At 44.4% G+C, this 25,259-nt stretch overlaps 2 protein-coding genes across 2 annotated transcripts in view; both read left to right on the top strand.

Annotated features, from left to right (window-relative positions):
• Positions 1 to 19,346, top strand: part of LOC4348383 (small ribosomal subunit protein uS12) — a 38,670-nt gene extending 19,324 nt beyond the window's left edge. The window contains exon 3 of the mRNA XM_015757836.3: positions 19,209 to 19,346. Within this exon, the coding sequence (XP_015613322.3) occupies positions 19,209 to 19,346 (138 nt within the window). The remainder of the gene's footprint in view (positions 1 to 19,208) is intronic.
• Positions 19,347 to 22,535: 3,189 nt separating this feature from the next.
• Positions 22,536 to 23,203, top strand: LOC4348382 (cortical cell-delineating protein). The gene has a single exon (XM_015757835.3). It carries the CDS (start codon positions 22,598 to 22,600, stop codon positions 22,976 to 22,978), a length of 381 nt encoding a protein of 126 aa, XP_015613321.1. The 5' UTR covers positions 22,536 to 22,597; the 3' UTR covers positions 22,979 to 23,203.
• Positions 23,204 to 25,259: the final 2,056 nt, after the last annotated feature.

Genomic DNA, 25,259 nt, shown 5'->3' with positions numbered 1-25,259 from the left:
ACTAAAAGCACGGGGACAGCGCAAGGACTAAGAGACTCACGCACATACCCCTTGTCGAGTAACTCTTGCACTTGACGCTGAATCTCCTTTGTTTCCTCCGGGTTGGTCCTGTATGGCGCACGGTTTGGCAGAGAGGCCCCAGGAATGAGGTCAATTTGGTGCTCAATCCCTCGAATTGGTGGCAGTCCCAGTGGAACCTCCTTTGGGAAAATATCAGCATACTCCTGCAAAAGGTTAGTGACCGGAGGAGGCAAAGAAATAGGAGTATCCTCAATTGGAAATAAGGTTTCTTTGCAAACCAAAGCATAGCAAACAACAGTGTCAGTGTCAACTTCATCCAAATCTGATTTTGTTGCAATGAAACAAGATCCCTTCAGCTTAATCTCTTTTTTATTATTTTGAACAGAGTTGGTGGGTTTCTTCTTATGCTTCTCAAGTTCATTAGCTGCAATAAGATGCTCACTCCTAGTATGCTCCTGATTTTTTTGTTTGCTAGCTCAGCAAGTTCATCCTTTAAAATTACTTCAGGAGACATAGGATGTAACACAAGTTTTTTTCCATTATACATAAAGGAGTATTGATTGGATTTGCCAAAGTGTAAAGAATCTTTATCAAACTGAAATGGCCTACCTAATAACATAGAACATGCTTGCATAGGCACAACATCATAGTTGATTGAATCATGATAAGAACCAATGGCAAAATGTACTCTTACCAATCGTGTTACCTTTATCTTGCCGCTGCTATTAAGCCATTGAATATAGTAGGGCTGCGGATGTGGCTGTGTGCTCAATGCAAGTTTCTCCACTATTTCAGCACTAGCCAAATTATTGCAGCTTCCTCCATCTATGATCACGTTCCATCTATGATCACGTGGCAAGAGCGTTCCTTGATCACACACTTGGTTTGAAACAAGGTGTGGTGCTAATTCTGTTCAGCCCTTTCTATTTGTGCGCTGAGCACTCGCTGCACCACGAGGCTCTCATAGTGCTCTGCAGCTTCAGCCCCAATGTGTTTCTCATCTTTGTGGGGCGCGTCACCTTCCCCTGCATTGTTAGTTGCAAGCAAAGCATAGGTTTCTTCATCTAAATCACTAGCGGAGGAGTACCTACCATCAGCTCTCACGATCATTACACGAGTGCTTGGGCAGTCCTTGCACACGTGACCATAGCCCATGCAGCGTAGGCACTGAATATCTCTTGTCCTTTCTGATGATGCCACTGATGATGAGCTCTTGGAAGGTGTAGCAACAACCCCTCTTGTTGGTTCACTCGGGCATGGTATAGAGTTTGTTGTAGAGGGACGCAGCTTGTTGCTTGAGGACGATGGTGCTGCTGCTCGATTTGACGGTGCAGCAGCGTTGGAAGGTGTCCAGGAGCTAGCACGACCTGCAGAAATGTTAGTCCTGAAGCTAGCTCTTCGTCCGTTCACTTCCCTTTCACTTTACAAGCAAGATGAAACAAACGATTAATTGAATTATATTCTTTGTAGGCTAGAATGTCCTGAATTTCTCGGTTCAGCCCACCCATGAATCTAGCCATACCAGCATCATCATTTTCTACCAATCCACAACGAAGCATTCCTGTTTGCAAAGCTTGATAATACTCTTCTACATATTTGTTTCCCTGTCTAAGTTGTTGCAATTTGTGCAGCAAATCACGTGCATGATATGAAGGAACAAATCTAGCTCGCATGACTCTTTTAATTGCATCCCAGGTTTGGGGAGTGTTATTATTTGGATTGGAACGAACAAATTCACTCCACCAAATGGATGCAAAATCAGTGAACTCACTATTGGCAGCCCTAACACGTTTATTCTCAGGAAAATCATGGCAAGCAAATTTCTGATCAATAGCTAACTCCCAAGTAAGATATGCATCAGGGTCATATTTTCCATCAAAGTAAGGAATGGTAAACTTGATCGTGCCTAAAGAATCATCATTATCACGTACCTCCCGTCGTGGTGGAGCGCCCATGCCATGGCGCTGCCGGCACTGTTGTCTTTGTGGACGACCAAGTATCTCCTCATCATGCTCGGTGTCAGTAGCGTACTCCAGTTCTTCCCTTGCCGCGATGTTGCTATTAGCATCATGGCCATTGTGGTTGCGCCTAGCCGATCCATCATGACCATCTTGGCCCATTCTCTCCAACGTATTCAAGATACCTGCAAGAGAAGTGTTCAAAGCCACAAGGGACCTCTCCAATGAGGAAAGCTTGGAGTTGGTGTCAATTTGAGCAGCCTCCAATTGACCAAGGCGATCATTGGCGACCCTAACATCCTCATCAAGGCCTTCAGCATGCTCCCTCACTTGGCGCTCAAAATGTTGTATGATGTCCCTCGTACGTGGTGAAAGTTGAGTGTGCTCCCTCGATCCTCCTGTCATGGTTAATGGGAAGAAACAATTCACAAGAAATATGTCCTATCAACTATTGGAGCTAGGTGTTGTCCATCTCCATTTCTACCAAACTTGTGCAAACGAGTTCTTACATGTTCTTACTTTGTTATGTAAAAGGCATTGGCAACCAGCAAGAACAACAACAATGGTTAGTAGTACCGGAGCCGACAACAAGCACGATCCTGTGATATAGTAGATAAAAATTGTGGAGCTATAGGTGGCTGCAAGTAATATCAAGGTACAGCTAGAACCACATTAATCAATGCAAGTTGAATAATCGCTCAACGATGGTATTGTGCTGGTCCTAGGCAAAACCCTTTAGAGACGCGAGCCTAGTCACAAGCGTAGCCACGCAAAATAGCACGAAAATAACACAAACAAAACAGCAGCAACAACAACTTCCTCTCTTTCCTTCCTTTTTTTTCCTTCTCTTCACTTCTGATTTTTTTCTTTCTTTTTTTTCTTTTCTTTCTTTTTTTTTACAGCAAGCTCAAAGCTTCAGCCAACAAGTCAAAACAAGCCTTAGCAAAATAACCTTTTCCCAAACATTTTCGAAATTTCACAAGCTTCAGCCAACAAATCAAAACAAGAAGTAATGATGGGTTGGTTGGCTAGTTACATGATTCAGCCAACAAGTCAAAAGTGAGAGTACTTAAATGCTTTCTTGGGAAGGGCTGATTCACTTCAAAAAGTTGCAAAAGGGTTGGCTGTTGGTGGAGGCAGCAATAAATGCATTTGGGGGTGGTTGATGTGGTGATGAGGGTGCTGCTGGTTGTGGTGGACGAAATTTGGTGGGGTTGGAGGTGGATTTCGTGGTGAATATGGTGGTGATGGTGGCAGCGGGATGAAGATAAATGAAGTGATGGTGGAAGTGTATGTGGTGACAAAATCGTGAGTAGAACCCGAAACTCTAAAAGACTAAACTACTAGAACCAACAACTCAACCAATCGATGCAATCGAAAACTCAGCAAGCAAAGACTAAGTAGAACTACAAAGGCTCAACTAGTTTTGGTGATTTCGGATCTGACCTATTTTTGTGGTTTTTTTTGGGCTGTAGGTAAAAACAAAGAAGTGATAAAATCTCTCACCTAGCAACTTGAGCTCTGATACCACTTGATGCAGCAGCAGGGGTTCCCGATCTTTCGATAAGAGGAGGATAAACTTCGATTTGGGGGAGGACACGACGTTGGCGATCCGACTACAACTACCACAGAGGTGCTGCGCCTTAGCAACCGGTACACTGACTCCACGTTGTTGCTGTTCTTACCGTGCCAAGAACAACCTTGAACCTGCAAGCAATCGAAGAACTAGCAAGAACAAGTTGACAAGGAAACAACTCACGTCACTTGTCAAGTGATGAAACTGAAACAAACCAGAATGGGGTTCTGAATACAAGTATCCGGGTGGTCTAGCCGACACACGCGAGTACAAGGAAGTAGCTGCAGCTAAACTTACATCCAAACAAAACCCAAAGTGCAAAATGGTGGCTGCTAGGAGTTTATATAAGTGGAGGAATGACCAGGAGAGGAGGTGGGAGCAAACCCTAGGTTTTGTGGACCCCTAATGGGCTGTAAAGATACAAGGCCCAAGCCCAAGTTTCTGATGTGAAGAATTATTTTCGTCATTCTGAGCAGCCTGGGTCAAATTTGAGGCCATACATAGCTGAAAGTAGACGATGAGATATTTCCAACAAGTACTCATTTGCCCCGTTTGCCCTCCGGAGTGAAGAGCATTGACTTCATCAAATCAGCATTGCTAGTGTTGCTTGCGATCTGGTTCCTCTCCCATATTCCTAACAACAAGTAGATCACAACAACTATTTAGTAGCACCCAATTCTGAGAAGAACTTGTATGATTAGCTAGGAATGGTTTTACCTGATAATTAAGTTCACGAGCTCGAGCTCTAGTCATTGGTCCTTGTTGTGCAATAGGCATGGTTGTATCGTTGGAAGGGATGTCCTCATCAATCCTCCTCCAGCTTCATCGGATGCATGGCAATCTTGAACACCGCGCGCGCATGCTCAAAGAAGAGAACCTGCACCACCACACGGAGCGGGATGAGCTCATTCTGTGCCTCGTGCGCGCACGCCTTGTCCGACAGCTTTCGGCAGTTGAGCACCCTGCATAGTCGTTGTTGGCTAGCCACCGTAGTTGGCAGATAGAATTAACGGGGATGATAGAAAAGTGGATGGAAAATGCAACGGAGTGGTATAGTTCCAATTTCCCCAAATTCCAGTGACACGTTGCTGATATCGTGAATAGTAGTAATATTTTTCTAATTTGGTATATTTGTAGTGGCAAGGAGCTAATTAACCCTTGAGTCTACAGAGAATTGCATAGTTGATTTAGACCACAGTAAAGCTCGACTGATTTCAAAGCTTACATGTTCTCTAACGGAGGAATACCACATGAGTATTGAATTATTACGTCAAAGTGAAAATCTATGAAATGCCATCGACGAGTGTTCTAATCCAAGAAAAGCCATTGACGAATCTAACTTCCAAAATGCCATCGTGCGAATCAACTTCTCTCAGAAATGCCATCACCATCACTGCTCTGTCAGCTCTACTCCATTGGACATGGTGTAAAGACCATTCTGCCCTTGCGAAGGCTGGATAATGTATCGGCAAAACTACTGCCTGATACTTCCTTCGTTTCATATTATAAGACTTTCTAGCATTGCCCACATTCATATATATGTTAATGAATCTAGACATATATGTGTGCCTAGATTCATTAATATCTATATGAATGTGGACAATGCTAGAAAGTCTTATAACCTGAAATGGAGGTAGTACTTTTCTTTTTTACTGGAACGGAGGTAGTACTTTGGTAAAGAGTGGATTTTTTCTTGGAATATTTGCACCAGGTAATATTCTTCCTAAAACTTAAACTGAAATTTTCAATTTTCACACAACTGAAACTGTCCAAATTTTAGGATTACTATTCCTAAAACTGAAATCTGCACTATGATATACGAACTCATTTTCGAGTTGTAGACCAAAATTTGTCCAAATTTATTGAATGTCAGGAACCACCAAAATTAAACTGAATGACAAAATAGCTAGGCAAGAACTCATATGAACACCACTATATGCTCAGAACAGTACAGGCTAGCAGAACTCTAAAAAAGTCGATCTTGAAAACAAGAGGAAAAATACAGGCAACAATATTGCGGGTCTATGATATAAAGTCAAGCAAAGCATATGAACAACACATCCCACCACGCCGCCGCTGTTGCTGGAATCTCAGAATCTCTGCGTGGCAAGAGCAAGCCACAAACAAACAGCAGCAATGCTACGAGTTAGCTAAAGAAGAAGGCGAGGAAGAAGAAAATCACCCATATATAGCCCGCGACCTCCGCGCCGGCGCCTGCGGCCTCCTCGTCGTCACCTGTGACCGCCGCACCGCTGCCTACGAAGCCAGCGCTGCTGCCTGTGGAGCCCGCGCCGATGCATGTGACCACCGCGCCGCCGCCTGTGGAGCCAGCGCCATCGCCGCCGCCTAAGGACCCTGCGCCATTGCCTCGGACTCCTGACTGCTCCTTGCGACTGCCGCGCCGATACCGCCATGTACCGCCCGCGCCTCCTCCTGGAACTACTGCGTCAGGCATAGCGGCACCACCACCGTGGAGTGCTGCCTCGCCGTCGTCGCTGGGCGGAAGAGACGCCTGAATCTGGTTTAGGGTTGTAGAAGTGTGGAGATTATGGATACCCCATACCCATACGGCATGTATATCCGACTAGGTATGGGGTGCCATGTATAGATAGAATATCTTCAAAGGGACTCGGGTTAAATTCCAAACTTGTATGTCAACGAAATACCCGGGATCCTAGTCGGTTACGATTGTATCTTATCTGTAACTACCTATTCCGTTAGGGATATGGGCTGTACTTTGTAATACGGACCCCTTTCCCTATATAAGGAGGGGTCCGGGTGCCTCTTGGGGCATGATTTTTCTCTCAGATCATACGATCAATAAAACCCTCGGCAGATCAATCCCCGGATAGGAGTAGGGTATTACTTCTTATTAAGAAGGCCTGAACCTGTATAAATTTCCTTGTCTCTAAACCCATCCACTTCTCCAGCTTGATAGCCACCTCCTTTTAGGAGCAGGGATCACGGTGAACGATCTATTCACTCGCCTCCCGACTGACACACCGACTGACACAGGGAGCGTCGGGTCGAACAACCTCGCTCCCCACGTCGAAGGCGTCCCGTCGATCATCGCGATACTATCAACCAGTGATGTGCGGCGAGAGGCCACATCCCCCACCATTCACCAGATCGTTATGACGACGATGTGGATGGAGTTGCTGCCTTCACAAGTGACCTACGCCGAGTGGATTTGCTGGCCGGCTTCAAACCGACTGCAATTGAGAAGTATGACGACACGACAAATCCTGAGTCTTGGCTCACAGTCTACGGTCTCGCAATTCGTGCAGCAGGAGGAGATAGCAAAGCCATGGCTAATTATCTGTCCGTGGCCCTAGCGGACTCTGTCCGGTCCTGGCTTCACGGGCTGCCCCGTGACACGATCGGCTCCTGGGCGGAGCTTCGTGACCACTTCATCGCCAACTTCCAGGGCACTTTTGAACGTCCTGGTACCCAGTTTGATCTTTACAACATTATCCAGAAGTCCGGAGAATCCCTTCGAGATTACATCCGATGTTTCTCTGAGCAACGTAACAAGATCTCTGATATCACTGACGACGTTATCATCGCCGCCTTCACTAAGGGCATTCGCCATGAACTAGTCGGCAAGTTTGGCCGCAAGCCTCCCAAGACTGTCAAGCAGATGTTTGAAAAAGCCAATGAGTATGCCAAAGTAGAAGACGTTGTCATTGCATCCAAGCAGTCGGGCAGCACCTGGAAGCCAAAGAAAGATGCGCCGACTACAGGGGGGAGTGGAAGTGCCAATCACAAGGATCGCAAGCGTAAGCCCGAGGAACTTGTGGCAACTACTACACCATCCTCCCGACAGCGCTCACACGTCAACACTTTCGACAAGATCATGAACTCCCAATGCCCGCATCGTCCGAATTCAAATCATGCGGCCAAATATTTCTTCGTCTAGAAACAGTTCGCAGAGCAATACGCCAAGAATGCACGCAAGCTGACTGACGGAGATCAAAGCATGTCAAAGAAGAAGGATGATGAAGATGATGCCCCGACTGGTTTTCAAGACTCCCGCAAGGAACTCAACGACATCTTTGGCGGACCCCTGGCTTATGAATCCAAGCGAAAGCAAAAGCTGACCAAACGGGAGAACAATGTTGTTCAGCCCGATACACCCCAATATCTTCGGTGGTCAGAGACAGTTATCAAGTTTAACCGCTCGGATCATCCTGACCGAGTGGTCCACCCGGATCATCCTGACCGAGTGGTCCACCCGGGGTGGTACCCCCTAGTGCTAGACCCAGTGGTTCGCAACGTCAAGCTCCGACGATCTCTCATCGATGGTGGCAGCGCACTCAATATCCTTTTTGCCAAGACTCTAGACGACATGCAGATCCCTCGGACAGAACTGAAGCCGAGTAGTGCGCCCTTTCACAGATTCATCCCCGGGCTATCTTCTACTCTACTCGGCCAGATCACTTTGCTGGTTACCTTCGGCACTCGGGAGAACTTTCGCACAGAGAACATTTGCTTTGAAGTTGCTGACTTTGAGACAGCGTACCACGCTATACTCGGACGCCCGGCGTTAGCCAAGTTCATGGTTGTCCCACACTATACCTACAGGATGATGAAGATGCCAGGTCCTCGAGGAGTCATATCCCTGCGGAGTGACATCAAGCAAACCGTCACCTGCGACAAGGAAAGCTGCGAGATGGCCCAGACTCGCGAGATCACGCTCGCTCGAGAGGAGATCCGACTGGCTGCATCAACAGCAACCGAAGGAGAAGTGCCTGCAATGTCACGCCCGGAATTTCTATCCAAAATTCCAAACGCTTACATGTATGTAAACCCTCGTCCAGGAATCAGCCGAGGCACACAATAACAAATTGATAATACAGTACAATTATTACTCTAATTAATAAGCGAACAAAATGTCATTACAGAGGTAGATAGTTCCTCTCAATCAATAAAGTTCTAAGAAGCGGAAAATAAAAGAAACAGCGCAGGCGACTCCTCTCCACAGGCAGCTTGACCAGGGCTACTCCTAATCATCCACACCAACAGCATCACTGTAGAACTCCTCCTCTGATGAATGATTGCAAGGTGAGTATATGACATATTCAGCAAGCCACGTAGCAAATATGCAAGTGCACGGGATAGCAAAGGATGGCATAATATAGTCTCATTTGCATAAATAGCATTTAACAAATATTTCAGAATTTAATAAAACAGTTAAATAATAATTAAACAATATTAATCCAACGCTATGCAACATACCCTGTTGCGTAGGCCCAACCATTCTGAACAACCAACCCCGGCTGCACAGTTCTAACTCCAAACCAGGAATTAACCATTCCAAACCAGGAGTTAACCAAGTTATTAACATTAATATGGTGAGAAATGTGAGACTAATCACGAAAGACATTGTTAGACCCGCCCATAACCGCGGGCACGACTATTCGAATAGTTTAAACTCTGGCCAAAGGTGTACCACTGTACCCACAAGACACAACCTCAACATCATGTCAACCATGCGTCGCGATACTTGACAAGTACCCGAATAGAGATTGTGACAATACCCTCTATATAATACAATTCAAAGCAGTGCACCGTTCCCGGATCATAATCACCCCCTTAAACAAGGCATGGACTCCCCAGCGACCCCCGTGGGCTTATCTCCGCCACTTCACAGTCTGGTGCTCTACTATGAACCATACTATACAGAAAGTAAAGCCGTTGCCAACGCTGGCTTGTGGTTGGCACGGTAAATGTTTCACAACCGAAAATCGTGAACCGGTCCTTAATTGTCATGAGCACAACCATCAAAACCATATGCTCACAACCCACCATTATCAGGTTTTGGTTGGCAAATTGATTAATTAACCAATCACGATCAACCATCGTGAGCTATCATTAAGCCATCATTAAATAATAGTGAATCATAAGTTATCCCATTTATATGAGCTAGTGTCTCTAAGCATGGCTAAGCAATTCTGTCTAATATCTAGCTGAACCAACATATAAAGCTCAACTAGTAAAATTATAATAACCCAAGGTATCAAGGAATAGAGTAATCAAGGACAAAAGGGCCATAACAAAACAATAGGTTATTTCCACCCAATGACATTCAAAAATAAATGCAATAGTTGAATAGAAACAATAGCTTTAAACGGGATCAACATGCTCAAAGGATCGTTTGGGATCTGTGTGACTTGCCTTGCTGGCCTTGGAACTCTTCAAAGTCTTCTCCTGCAAATTCGGACTCTCCGGGAACGTCGGAATCTAAAGAGAAAAGAACAAAATCACCCAAATAGCACATAAACAAGCATGAGCAGTACATGTGGATATTTTTAACATGTAGATCTCAATTTTAGAAAAATTTAGAGACTTGAACCAACTAAATCCGAGCTAAGATGAATTAGTTATGAATTTTCAAAGATTTAATCGGATTAAATCATTTATATAGATTTTAATTGAATTATGACGCAATATTGAATTATTTTTGAACAGGAAAAGGGGATTATTGCGTCAGCGGCTAGGGTTCACGGTGGACCGGGTGCACGGCGGTGACTCACGGAAACGAACGGCCGGGATTGATCCTATCCAAAATGAACGACCGAGATCATCTTGATCTACCGCGGGTCTATGGCGGACGGCATCGATGACGTCAACGGTGACGCCATCACCGGTGGTGGCTCGGCCTCGCGTGCTCACCGGCAAATGACGGCACGGCGGCGCGAACGGACGGCACCTACGGGTTGCGGGCGACGCGGCGAACTCACCGGTGACCAAAACGGCAGCAGATGGTCAACGGACGGCGACAGCGATGAGGAAGAAGCGGCGGCGACCTTCGGCTTGACGACGACGGCGGGGCTCCGGCGATCTACAGCGACAACGGAGGGGCGGACGAGGTCAGCGACGACTTGATGATCACGACGGCGGCTTTCCCGAGCGACGACGACGACCGGAGCGACGGTGGCGCACGGCTGGACGAACGGCGGTGACGGCGGCGCTAGGCTACATGGCGCTAGAGCTCTACCGGCGGTGAGAGACGAAAGCGAGGGTGGCGGCGGAGAGAGGAGACACCGAGGGTCCTTTTATAGCGGCTAGGGGGCGGCGGCGAAGGCCCACGGCGGCCGGCGGCCCGAAGGAAAGTCTAGGGTTCGGGGAGAGAGACGAATCCGATTCGAGATCGAATCTACCAATTTCCAAACGATGTTAGCCGACGATTCCAAAAGAGAAAAGGTAGAGTGGATCTCGGGGATCATTTTCCCTCTATCAATTTCACCGGATCGGGAAAGGGATGAACGAATTTGGAAGGAGACGGTGGCGCGGCTCGGCTAGGGTTCAGCCGGGCGACGGCTGGAGGTTGACGACGGCCCTGACTGGTGGGCCCCACCTGTCAGCGGGCGGATGCGCGCGCACGCGTGAGCGGCGGCTCGCTTGCGGGCCCGGCTTGGGCCGAGGGAGGGAGATTGAGATTTGGGCCGACTTTCGGCCCAAAGCCAAAAGAAGACTTTTTAAAACTTTTCCAATTTAAATTATTCATGAAATTCAATTCCATTTATTAAAAATACTTCCTTGGCTCAAATAAATCCCAGAAAATCAAGGAATATAGAATCAAGCAAAATTTTTAATAAAATTTTATCTGGCCCAATTTTATATTGGAATTTATTATTTAAAATTAGATCTTCTCTTCTAGGCTTTTAAAATCAATTCTAATAATTCCAATTAAACAACAATTTATATATTTAAGATTTTTAGGGTGTGACATGCAACCAAGATATCAAAGAGCGGAGAAGGCGATGCCAAGACTAAGAAAATTCCTCTAGATCCCTCTGATCCCACTAAGACTGCTGTAATAAGCGCTGAGTTAGATTGTAAATAGGAAAGCGCGCTCATCACCTTTCTTCAAAATAATAAAGATATCTTTGCGTGGAAACCATCTGATATGCCTGGTATTCCTAAAGAGGTTATTGAGCACTCTTTACATATTAAGGAAGACGCTAAACCCATTAAGCAACGACTCCGCCGTTTTGCACAGGATAGGAAGGATGCGATCACGGAGGAATTGACCAAGCTGTTAGCAGCAGGCTTCATCAAGGAAGTCCTACATCCCGACTGGCTGGCAAACCCGGTCCTGGTTCGGAAGAGGACAGTGCAATGGCGTATGTGTGTTGATTACACCGACCTCAACAAATCTTGTCCCAAAGATCCCTTCGGGTTACCTCGCATTGACCAGGTAGTTGACTCAACGGCCGGCTGCGAGCTACTCAGTTTCCTGGATTGCTACTCAGGGTATCATCAGATCCGATTAAAAGAGTCCGACTGCTTGAAGACTTCATTCATCACACCGTTCGGGGCTTAGTGCTACATCACCATGCCTTTTGGATTGAAGAACGCGGGAGCAACTTACCAACGCATGATCCAGAGATATTTTTCAACTCAGATTGGTCGCAACGTTGAAGCTTATGTTGATGACGTAGTTGTCAAGACCAAGTAGAAGGCTGATTTGATCGCGGATCTAGAAGAGACCTTTGCAAGCATCCGCGCCTTCAGGATGAAGTTTAATCCTGAAAAGTGCATCTTCGGAGTACCGTCAGGGAAGTTGCTTGGCTTTATGATATCCCATAGGGGCATACAGGCCAACCCGTAGAAGATCAACGCCATTCTCAACATGAAACCGCCGAGTTCCCAGAAAGACGTTCAAAAGCTAACTGGATGCATGGCGGTGCTCAGCCGGTTTGTCTCACGACTCGGCGAGCGGAGGATGCCATTTTTCAAGTTGCTAAAGAAAACCGACAATTTCCAGTGGGGACCCGAAGTGCAAAAAGCCTTTGAAGACCTCAAGAAACTTCTCACCACTCCACCGGTCTTAACTTCACCACATCCGCAAGAGCCATTGTTGTTATATGTGTCGGCAACATCTCAGGTTGTAAGCACGGTCCTGGTTGTCGAGCGTGAAGAAGATGGCCATGTTGAAAAAGTCCAACGACCAATTTATTTCGTCAGCAAGGTTTTAGCCGACTCCAAGACAAGATATCCTCAGGTGCAAAAGTTGGTATATGGTGTTTTAATTACCGTTAGGAAATTATCTCACTATTTTCAAGGTCACTCGGTCACGGTGGTCACATCGTTTCTACTCGGGGACATACTTCATAATCGCGAGGCAAATGGACGGATTGCAAAGTGGGCTTTAGAGTTGATGTCTTTGGATCTATCCTTCAAGCCGCGAATTTCGATCAAGTCCCAAGCCTTAGCAGATTTTATCGCTGAGTGGACTGAGTGCCAAGAAGACATGCCTATAGAAAAGATGGAGTATTGGACTATGCATTTTGACGGGTCAAAGAGGCTTTCAGGCACCGGAGCAGGAGTTGTCCTGATTTCCCCGACTTGAGAAAGGCTGAGCTACGTATTGTGGATACATTTTTCTACGTCCCATAATGTGGCAGAATATGAGGCGCTTCTTCATGTATTAAGGATCGCAATATCTTTGGAGATCCGGCGTCTGATAGTTTGTGGAGATTCTCAGTTGGTTGTTAATCAAGTCATGAAAGAGTGGTCCTGCCTCGATGATAATATGGCTGCTTATCGGCAGGAGGTACGCAAGTTAGAAGATAAGTTTGATGGCCTCGATCTAACCCATGTTCTTCGAAATAACAATGAGGCAGCCGACAGACTGGCCAATTTCGGTTCGAAACGAGAAACAGCTTCTTCTGATGTGTTTGTTGAACATCTTTATGAACCGACCATACCAAGAAAGGAAATAACCGAGGCTGTGGACACTCAAGAAGTAAGCATGATCGAAGCCGACTGGAGAGAGCCCCTCATCAAGTTTTTGACCAAGAACTCCCTCAGGATAAAGACGAGGCGGAGCGGATCTCCAGGCGCAGCATGCTTTATGTCATACATGAGACCGAGCTGTACAAGAAAAGTCCATCAGGGATTCTGCAATGCTATGTCTTTGGAGGAGGGAAGGCAATTGCTAAAAGATATACACTCGGGCATCTGTGGCAATCACGCTGTCGCACGAACCATTGTTGGCAAGGCTTATCGGCAGGGTTTTTTCTGGCCTACTACTGTATCCGACGCCGATTAAATTGTGCGAACATGTGAAGGTTGTCAATTTTTTGCCCGACAGACTCATTTACCATCTCAGGAGTTGCAAACCATCCCGTTATCCTGGCCGTTCGCGGTTTGGGGGCTCGACATGGTCGGCCCATTCAAAAGGGCTACTGGTGGTTTCACTTATCTTTTTGTAGCTATTGACAAGTTCTCAAAGTGGATTGAAGCCAAACTAGTCGTCACGATTACAGCGGACAAGGCTAGAGATTTTTTCATCAACATCGTGCACCGGTTCGGGGTACCCAATCGAATCATTACCGATAATGGTACTCAATTCACTGGCGATGTGTTTAAAGATTTTTGTGAAGACTTCGGCATCAAAATTTGCTATGCCTCCGTAGCGCATCCTATAAGCAATGGATAAGTCGAACGTGCCAATGGTATGGTACTTCAAGGAATCAAAGCGTGAGTTTTCGACCGACTGCATCCCTATGCTGGCAAATGGGTAGATCAGCTGCCATCCGTACTTTGGTCTCTGCATACTACGCCCAGTCGGGCCACGGGTCAGTCACCGTTTTTTCTGGTCTATGGTGCGGAAGCAATGTTGCCAAGCGAGGTAGAGTTCGAATCTTTGCGATTTTGCAACTTCAAGGAGGAGCGCTACGGAGAAGACCGAGTTGACGATCTCAACCGACTGGAAGAAGCCCGTGAGGCAGCCTTAATTCAGTCGGCTCGGTATTTACAAGGGTTGCGACGTTGTCACAACCGCAATGTTTGATCGCGGGTTTTCTTAGTCGGAGACCAGGTTTTGAGGAAAATTCAAACTACACGAGATCGGCACAAGTTATCTCCATTATGGGAGGGACCGTTCATAATTTCTAAAGTTACTCGGCCAGGTTCTTATCGACTCAAGCGTGAAGACGGTACTCATGTCGACAACTCTTGGAATATTGAGCATCTTCATCGTTTTTATGCTTAGGCATTACTTTTGTATCTTCTTTCCCTCTTTGATTGCTAACATCAAGTTGCTCCTTGAGTTATCAGTCAGGGGCTACTATAATAATAATGGAGTGTGATTCTTATCAATTCAATTTGCTTCCCGTCTGCAAAGCCGTCGACAGCGTCAATATCGATCTTCGGGTACAAGGACTTGGTCATTGCCAATGCCATGCTCGCCCCCATGCATCCAGCTTCTTTGATGTTCTTAAAGTATGTATCCGAAGCAGCTCTCAGCTTGTCGAAGTTTCAATAGCGTCGAACGAACTCAGACCATTATTATTAAAAAAACATGGCTTGGATGAGTGGTGTAGCGGCGTTGGCAACTTCATCCCTGGCTCCTTCAAGCTTCTTAATTTTGTTGACCAAGATGTCGAATTGAGCCTGAGATTTAATTTTGCAATATGCATAAATGGTTCACATCAATGACTGGGCACGAAGACAAGAATGGTTCTGGAGTTTTAACTACAAATACCTTCGATGTCTTTCAGAGCCGAGTCCCTCTGTTTGGTCAATTCACCCTTGTCTTTTTCCAGAGCTTTGATTCGCTTTTCTAGCTCGGTGATCTTGGCAACTTGCACTATAATATTTTCCATTGGTTAATTACATACGGATAGCAGCTTGGAATAAGTCAAACAGGAAAAAATGTTACCTTTGGATGAACCACTCAGCTCGAAATTGGAATCTTGGAGCTTGGCGATTCGGTCCCTAAGATCATGTTCAGTTTTCCTGGCAAGCTCCCTGGTTTCATGGAGTTGGGCTCTTGTCTCTTCCAGGGTTCCATGGTGAGGAACCAGTTTCTCGAGGGTTGCAGTTTTTGCTTCATTCCTAAGATGAATTCTGTGCATTGCAAATTCATCTCTATTCAGTGAAGTGGCCAACAGGATGAGTAAAGCTATGTGCAAAAAACATACATTTACGAGACGAGTGGCCTAATTGAGCGTCTTTGCAAGCAAAGACACTTCCTCGTCTTCTTTCTACTTATTTATTATAATCCCTTGTGGCTGCATTTCATCATCCCACCATTTAACTAAGATGGGTTGGCGAGAATCTTCAGCTGACTAAATCCGAAGAACTTCTTCGTCACCGATCATTGGGCCTTTACGTATTCACAGATGATGATGATAAAACAATCGAAGAGAATTTGTCAAATCAAAATGAATTTGGAAGAGCTGATTACCTGTTATGATCTTTGGTTGAGGACGAGAAGGCCCTTGCACCTTATCGGATGAACTGGACTTCGGGTCGGTGTTGGTATCTTTTTAGGGAAGGCTGCTTGCTCGAGCCTCTGTTTCCGGGATGTCCTCATTTTGTTCTGTACCCGACTGGTTTCCAGTCGGGGGCACTTGATCAGCACTGGCTTCAGCTTCGGCCGACTGGTTTCCAGTCGGGGGCTCATTGCTGGCCTCTATATTATCGGTCGCTGGTTGACTACTAGTCAGGCGATTTTCGGCGGTCGGCCCGGTTTCTGTGGAGGTCGTAGGACCAGTCTCCATGCTAGTCGGTTTAGTCTTTCCTAGAAGGATCGATGTCAGATGGCTTCCTGCAGATTTGAGATATGCTATTAACACTACTTCGATGGTGTATGTTTGGCGATACAGGGGAAATTGCTTAATGACTTGTACCTGGATGACTTCCTGATTTTTGGTATTGGACGACTGGATGTTTTCTTCTTCGGGTTAGCTTGCCTTGGCTGTTTTCCAGTCACCTCTTTGTTGCCAGCTTTTTCAACATTGTCACCCTCGTCGTCACTCAGAATTAATTTCCTTTTGCGAGAGTCCGACTGGTTAGTTGGCTTTGAGATGCTTGGCTGAGCATCAGACCGGATTTTCGGCCCTCCACTGGCCTGACCAGCCTGCCGGCGGGGTGAGCGGCGTTGAGCGATTGGAGGATCAGATTTCATTAAAGAAAATTCCTATGCATGATATTTCAAGTTTTCAGCCAACCTTACAAAAGACAAAAGGATGTCATAAGAAAGGCCGAGATGTCTGATACATACCGGTGGAGGAGGGTTGAAAGCATTATATGGCACCACTGGCAGCAGGTGTGAACAGCTAACCGCGATAGCGTTTGAGAAGATTTTGTACATTCTCTCCTTCATGATTTTAAACTCAAGAGATTCTGGATCTTCACGGTTGGGGTCATTCTTGCCATCAAACTCAAAGGCAGTGCGAGATCTCTCTTTGATAGGTGCCAGCCGGCTCTTGATGAAATGCCGGGTGATTTGTTCCCCTTGCAGACCCTGCTCTTTAAGTTTCAACATGCATTCCATCAAAGAAAGTGCTTGGGCAGCCTCATCTCCCATTGGAAGCGAGTTCCGGGTGTCTTGATATGTTGGAGGAAGGCAGGAGTACTCGGGGAGTGCTAGCTCAGGATTTTGCACATAAAACCAGTTTGCATGCCAGCCCTTGTTTGAGGTTTTGAAGGGCATGGAGAAGTATTTCTGGCTTAAGGTTCCCCTTAACTGAAAACCGGTCCCCCCACCAACGACGCACGGCTTGTTCTTGTTTGGCTGGGGCTTCAGGAAGAAGATGCGGCGGAATAAGGCAAAATGTGGCCTAATCCCTAGAAAAGCTTCGCAGACATGGATGAAATTGGCAATGTGAACTATGGAATTGGGGTTTAGGTGATGCAAGCTAATTCCGTAAAACTCCACAATCCCCCTAAAGAACTTTGAGGTTGGGAGAGGAAAACCACCATATAAGAAGTGAGAAAATACCACGACCTCGTGTGTGTCAGGGGTCAGAAATGCTTCGCCGCATGCCGGACGCCACCCGATGATCTCCTTTGCCGGAAGAACGCCATGTGCTACCATCTCCTTCAAGTTCTCATCCGTTACATCGGAGGGAGCCCATTGACTTTCGAAGCTTTCTCTCTCCTCGGCCATGGGAGCGAGATGGATGATTAGATTTGGAGCGAGGGCGGCAGCGAATGAAGAGGATATTGGTGCGATGGATGTACGGAAGATCTATGCAAGAGAACGGAGCTTCGAGAGGGGTGGAATGGTGCGGATTTGCGAACCCTAGTTTCCGCCGGCGCAGTATTTGCATTGTAGCGGGAAGTGGGGAAAATGGAGAGGATCGCGGCGGGGAAGACGAAACGGCGCTCTATTTTAGCGTTTATTTCACTAAGGTATCGGGAGATGCTAATGGGCCTGGGCCTAAACAATACTTTCAGCCCAATTTTATTATCAGCGTGGCTGGTTGTGATCCTTAGGGACTTAGGTATATATTTTTGCTTTGGCAAAAGTTGCTCACGACAGAATAGCCCAATGCTGCTAAAATCCTTTTTGACGTAGTTAGATAATTCTTTGGAATTACTACAATGCAAATAAAAGGGTGCCCAACAGAAAAGTGTTATACTAATTTTGTTGGCCTTTTTAGGCTACAAAGCTGTTCGGGCCTTATTGAGATGACTAATTTTAAATGGTCATTCTGTCAGCATGTTATATGCTTACCTTAATAATGGCGTGGGTCATAGCTTAGGCTATTTAGACTCATCATTTATCATGCTTTATACCACATTTGATGAGTCTTTTTGAGAGTTTTTACTCGGATTTTTATCATGTATGTTGGTTTATAGACCTTTAGAGTGTTTCTCACTCGGGCCTTTTCTATACCTCATTTTTGGCGCATTAAAGCTAAAGCAGTCGGCTGGATGTTTTATCAGATGCCACACATGCTTAGCCATATAATCCCTTGGGTGATTCGGTTGTAAAACCACTCGGATGGATGTTTTGATGCACTTTGACTATATGTTTAGTTTTTATTTAACTAATCACATAGTCGGGGGCTACACCTAATTAGATGCATCTACTCAGAAGACTAAGACAGAGGAAGTTGAAGCACTCGGATTATCATTTGAATTACGAGAGAAGACTATTTCGTCGACTGTAAAGGTGTCAGGGGCTACTGTGGAGATTATGGATACCCCATACCCATACGACATGTATATCCGATTAGGTATGGGGTGCCATGTATAGATAGAATATCTTCAAAGGGAATCGGGTTAAATTCCAAACTTCTATGTCAAGGAAATACCCGGGATCCTAGTCGGTTACGATTGTATCTTATCTGTAACTACCTATTCCGTTAGGGATATGGGTTGTACTTTGTAATACGGACCCCTTTCCCTATATAAGGAGGTGTCCGGGTGTCTTTTGGGGCACGATTTTTCTCTCAGATCATACAATCAATAAAACACTCGGCGGATCAATCCTCGAACAGAAGTAGGGTATTACTTCTTATTAAGAAGGCCTGAACCTGTATAAAATTTCTTGTCTCTAAACCCATCCACTTTTCCAGCTTGATAGCCACCCCTTTTTAGTATTGCCAAAATCTTGTTTCGACAAGAAGGGTGGTGACATTTTTTTCATTTCTTTTTCTTTCTTTTACCGTGAATTGGGAGAATGGGAGGGGTATATTTTGGACTGAGGGCAATCTGGTCATTTTTTGAAAAAAAATGGTTGTAGCGGTGTGGAATCAACGGTAAGTTGACGGTGATGGCATTTTTGGGAGAAAAAGGCTTGTACGATGGTATTTTCAGAAAGTTGCTCTTGTCGATGGTATTTCTGGGATTAGTGTACTCGCTGATGGTATTTCAAGGATTTTCTAATATCTTGGATACTCTAGGATGAGGTGCTGATTGTTGGATTCGGTTGGAAAGGGCATGCCTTGGGAGATATTCCAGGTGTCAGGTTGAAGGTTGTGAAGGTGTCTGCAGTGTCACTGCTCGCACTCTTCAAGGAGAAGAAGAAGCAGAGGTCTTAGATTACTTTTGATAGGCAAAAGGTTGGACTAGACTGTCAAGGCTCTGAATGTTTTGAGTAGGAAAGATCCTAGCTATGTTGGGAATCCCCGTGGTAACTCAAGCTTTATAATCGAGAATTGTTCCTTCTCAGCTGTTGCTTTGGTTAACAGTACTATTAAGAGTTTTGTTCCCTTAATCTGGATATATATTAATATTGCGCTCGCTCCTCCCTTGTGTTTGCTAGTTTTCTCCGTCTTTATATGTTGATTATATCATTGATTGTGGTTTTTTAGGCAATTGCACATTTGACTCTATTTTAAAGCGTAACTACCAATTTAACCCTACTTTTTAAGTTTACTCATTTGACCCTATTTTCTAAAAGGGAACATCAGATGTGACCCTATTTCGTGAAGCCAAGCAAACGGTGTTAATAAAAGGAAAAAGAGACGTTTATACCCTTCTCATTTGACCTAGTTTCTATCTACCCAGACTTCACACGCCGGCGAGCTCCCATGCCGCACAGGGCACCGCTCCCTTCCTCCGCGCGCATGCTGTCACTGCCCGCCATCCACGCGCTGGCCTCCGCCTCCCTCCGCCCGCGCCCCTCTGCCGCCAGTCGTTCTCGCCACACAGGGCGTCTCTCCCTTCCTCCGCACGCACGCCGTCACCACTAGCCGTCCACGTGCCGGCGTCCGCCTCCCTCCGTGCTTGTGCCGCTCCCTCCCTCCGCGCGCGCGCTATCACCGCCTGCCCTCCACATGCTGGGCTCCATCTCCCTTCATGCGTACGCCGCCGCCACCCGACCTCCAGCCTCTGCATGCCGGCGAGCTCCGGTGCTGCACGCCATAGTTGCCAAGATTTGGGTTGGGACTGGATAAGGATGGGGGCTTGGGGATATGGTTGAGTGTAATAAGGGTATTTTGGTTATTTGGGGTGGTAAAAATATTTTTTTCTCTGTTTTCTATATGAAACCCTAACGGTAGAGTTAAAACAGGGTCAAACGGAAAATACGATTTGAGAAAACAGGGTCAACTAAGCAAACTTGAAAATATATGGTTAGTTTGGTAGTTATTATGCTTAAAAAGAGCGTCAAATGAGCAATTATCCCTTTTTTATGCTCGATTATCATTGTGATAAAGTTATTTTTGCTCATGTCCAATTTACATTAGTTAACTATCTTTGATGCCAGTTTACACTTAGAGACATGTTAGATTGTGGAGTTCTTCCTGGATTTTTGTCAACACATACATTCGAGAAAAAAAATCAAATGTTTCATCCATCTTAATCCAGTAGGTAAGGGATAGAACATGATGGAACGATCAAAGAACACAAAAAGAAAAAAGTAAAAGGAAAAAAGAACCTACTAATTACAATGCTTTGTTTGTGACTAAATATACCGTAAACAAATCAGGAAAACTGCATATCTTCTATCACTTGACAACCACATACCAAAAGAACAAAAATGCTCAAGAAGTAGCAAAGGAACATTTTCTTCAATAGAGCAGAATAAGAATTGTGTCCATTTTTCCATTGTAATTTATTTGCCTGGTGTGATTTTGCATAATGTGACAACTGAGACAAGAACTCTTCAACAAAAAAGACATTTGAAGCATAATTGCCATGACACATACATTCATTGAAAAGCAATCCTTTTTCTACAAGTCACACTGCTCGTTTAAGGCGCGGAGAAATTTCTTTGATTGCTTTTGATTGCTCATCCCGCCACTTCGAGCAAAGTCCACAAAACCGTGCTCATCAACACACTTGTCATATAAGGATTCCGTCATTATGTCTATGACACCCTGTCATGTAAAATTTTTTTTGCTAGCATGAAGTTTTAAAAATTATTAAAGACAAATAGAATTGTACCATAGGGTTTAGCACAACCATATTACTAGTATATTATAGTATAAGTAGTTTTGATTTTTTTTCCTGAGTTAAATTTTGTTAGGTTTGATCAAGTTCATAAAGAATATCAAGTTCAACCCAAAATAAAAAAGAAACCAAAATATATTCAATGTTAAATATAATGAGACTAATTTGGTGCTATAAGTGTTGCTTTATTTTTATATAAAGTTGATCAAGCTTTCAACAAAAAATTAATAACTTTAAAAAAGTCAAAACGACATATAATTTATATTACCTCTATCCCTAAATTTATGACGTTGGTGAGTTCATCATATTACTACAGCATAACACCTTAAAGGTGCTGGTTGCAAACCTGGCATACGTGTTGGTTTCATAGCCAAGACCAATTATCCGGCACCAATGACACTAGGTCATTGGTACCGGTTCTTTTGTGCTCTTTCCGATTCAAAAAAGAAAAAAAAATGAAAAGAGAAGCTAGCTCCAAGCATCGGCTCGGCTCGATGAGTCGATTCTTTCAAGCTGCCCCTAATCCCATCCATTACATATCAACTACAAAAATCCTCATCCCATCCTTCACATATCACATATCAACAACAACAATTATCACAGATTACAGATCAACAACAACACAAGATCAAGAACTACACAAGCAAGATGAACTTACTCTCCCCGGTCCCGCCATCGTTGGCAATATGTGTCGCCATCGGAGGAGCGGTGTGGAGGTAGCTGTTGCCGGCTGCCAAGGTCTCTCTCCTTGCCGAGGTCGCCGGCGATTGCCCTCTGCATGCCAATGCCATCGCCGCCAGACCTGGTGGCACAATGGGCGGCGGCGCCGGATGTAGCGATTGGCAGTGGCAATGGATGTGGTGCTAGAGGCGACAGAGCAGTGGCGCGGAGGGAAGAGAGGACGTTGCAGAGGGAGGAGAGGACAAGTGCGAGACAGAAAGAGAGAGAGAGAGAGAGAGAGCACAAGCGGATCGGATATGAATGGAGTGGATGCATGATGACTTTGGTGGGAGTTAATTGGTGGCTCGGTTCGGCTCAATTTTTTTCAACTGCCGGTTTTCGAAGAACTGGTATCTATAATATATTATAGGTATTTGAAAAAATCCGGGTGCCAGTTTTTATTTAGAATTGACACCTATAATTGTCAAAAGTGCCGGTTACATATTTTTTCCTCATGTGAAGGTGAGAAATGGTCAATAGGTGTCAGTTTTAAATAAATCGGCATATATGAGCAGGTACCTATCAGGGTTTTTTTAAGTAGTGTATAAAAATGGAACACAGAGGGAGTAGCAATCATCTATAAATAACCATCACACGCCAACACAAGCTGAAGCACTGTCTACTCCACTAGCTAGCACCATTACTAGCTTAGCTAGATCACTTCACCACTTGAGCAATGGCTTCCAACAAGATCGCTCCCCTTCTTGCCCTGACCCTCCTGATCCTGTTCTTCGGGTGTGCAGTAACTAACTGCACCGGCAAGCCAGTTGCCCCGACGCCGCCGTCGCACGACGATCACGGCCGCTGCCCGATCGACGCCCTGAAGCTGAGGGTGTGCGCCAACCTGCTCAACGGGCTGATCGGTGTGAAGATTGGGCGCGGCCCAGACGATTGCTGCCCGCTGCTGGCCGGTATCGCCGACCTCGACGCCGCCGTCTGCCTCTGCACCGCTCTGAAGGCTAACGTGCTCGGCCTCATCAACCTCAACCTGCCCGTCGACCTCAGCATCATCCTCAACAAGTGCGGCAAGAACTACCCGTCCGGTTTCACCTGCTAATTATTTGAGCTGCAACAATATTCACTAGAGTTTATGTGTCTCAATAAGACGAGTTTAGTTTCGTGCAATGTCTGTCTGTTGACGCTGTTGAGTTGAATAAGCGTCTCGCGTCTGTTTGCAGGCAGTACTCGATCGATGTATGTCCAGTTCTACCGTCCTTGACCACCTGGTTATTCTAACTTGTAATACCCATCTTATATATATTAGATCGTTTTTATCAGTAAATCTCACAAAATTACATATATTTAATTAAAGGATCGCAAAACTACTACAGACTTAATTAGCTTGAAATTTCTCACAAAACTACAGATTTAGAATGAAGTGTCACATAAATAAAGATTAAATAGAAAATTTATCACAAAATTATAATTTTTGTACCAATTTATCACAAAACTAGAATGTTGATAGCTTTAACGCGTGAAGATAGTGGTACGAATTTAAAATTTAGAATATATAGTTTGTGATCACTTCAATATTAAGTATGTAATTTCATAATATTTAGTCTTGAATATTTATTTTTAAAAAAAAAACTAAATTAATCACTAAACCTGTAGTTTATCATACCACGTCTTAAATATCTAGTTTTACGATAATTTGATTAAAATATATGTAGTTCCGTGAAATTTAGTCTATTCATATTATCATGGCTCACACGTTGATATAATTTCTTTGTTTTCCATGCCCGCATAGGAAAGCACGACTTATATGTATGGCTGTATCTATATCATGGTGAGATAGAACTTATCGATAATTACCGGCAAAAATATTATTTGTACACAAGTTTAAGATACATTTATCACACGTGCTAACTAATAAATGTCACAATAATAGTAATAAAATAAAAATAATTTTACTTGTAAGTGTAAGCTTCTATAAAAATTCCTCTTAGATTCATTATGTTGATAGGCTATTTTAATATGATTTTCCATATAATATTGGATTTGCAGTATATTATGGTAGATACGAATCCAAGTACAATAGGTATACCTAATAAGTTATACTGACACATTACTCCCTCCGGTTCTATTTTAATTGACGTTTTGAACAATGACATGGTCTACAAGATATCTCTTTGACCTTATTTTTCTACTATAATATATATAATAAATAAATGCATATTTACTTTTATTATAGTGCTTTAAAAGACAAATCTATATATATTGTTTTAGTTTCTTTAAACTAAATATTTTTAAAGTTATTGATGGTCAAAGTTATAAAACTTTGATTTTAACCTTGTCTAAAACGTCAATTAATATAGAACCGGAGGGAGTATTAGATATGGCTGGCCTAAAAAGAGAAAAATCTAGCAAAATTGTACTTTTAAAACTATCATATTATTTTTTCCCTGTTGATTTCTGCTGAAACACAATGAAATTGAATTTGAAAACTAATATATAGGTGGCATAAAATGCATATATTTACGATATCTTTTTATATCTATTAGTTAGTATATGTTACTAGTACTTTTATTTCGTCAAAAAAAATGCCAACTTCTATATATATGAATCCAGATATATACAAAAGTTGTTTTTTTTAACGGAGCCCAGGGAGTACGAAATATGGATGCATAAATTGAAATACATTCATCTGGCAGCCCTAATTTCCACGAACCTAGGCCCATCACGAAAATGAGCCTAGGCGCATTAAGTGGACAACCCATTCGGCATCGTTGCCCTGGGTAGGTGAAGTGTCAAGTAGCTAGAGTACGGCATGTGTAATCATTTTATGGTGAATGACCGCCGTACGTCGATCGATTGGCGAGAGGAGGCGGCGCCGGTGCCTACCTCCCGCGCCTCCGCCGCTTTTCAGCACACGATTTATCATTTGTCAATACATGCACGGGACGGGATGAATACGTACTTGATTTGAAATTAATAGAATAGAGATAACTTAACGATTCGGTGTAGTGAATTAAGATAATTAATTGTAGCCAATACAACAGTATAGTAACCCCTTCCGCCTTTGTATATACAGCATTTGGGGCTGCTGTGAGGTGGAGATAGAGCGAAATAGAGGGTGGTGCCACTTGCTTAATTTACTCTACTTTAGATCGAGTTTAAGATGATGCGGGTGCCTAAATTTGTATTGAGGGGTGCATACATGATGAAAATAGTTAAGGGTATAGCTAAAAAATTTCTTGACCGGGTTCCTGGGCACCCCCCAAATTAATATACACTCACTACTGGAGAAATGATCTTTGCTGGGTCGGCTGATTTCCACAATATTTCCGGTTCTAAAAAGAACCGGGGCTAAATATTGTTTTTAGTCCCGGTTAAATTTT

Source organism: Oryza sativa, chromosome 10, assembly GCF_034140825.1.
Source record: "Oryza sativa Japonica Group chromosome 10, ASM3414082v1".
NCBI lineage: Eukaryota > Viridiplantae > Streptophyta > Magnoliopsida > Poales > Poaceae > Oryza > Oryza sativa.
Note: the sequence above shows the minus strand (reverse complement) of the source record. Positions and strands in the feature narration are given on the sequence as shown.

Bases quoted from the DNA above. Each gene is read 5' to 3' on its own strand.
- LOC4348382 (XM_015757835.3), top strand. From the start codon at position 22,598: ATGGCTTCCAACAAGATCGCTCCCCTTCTTGCCCTGACCCTCCTGATC.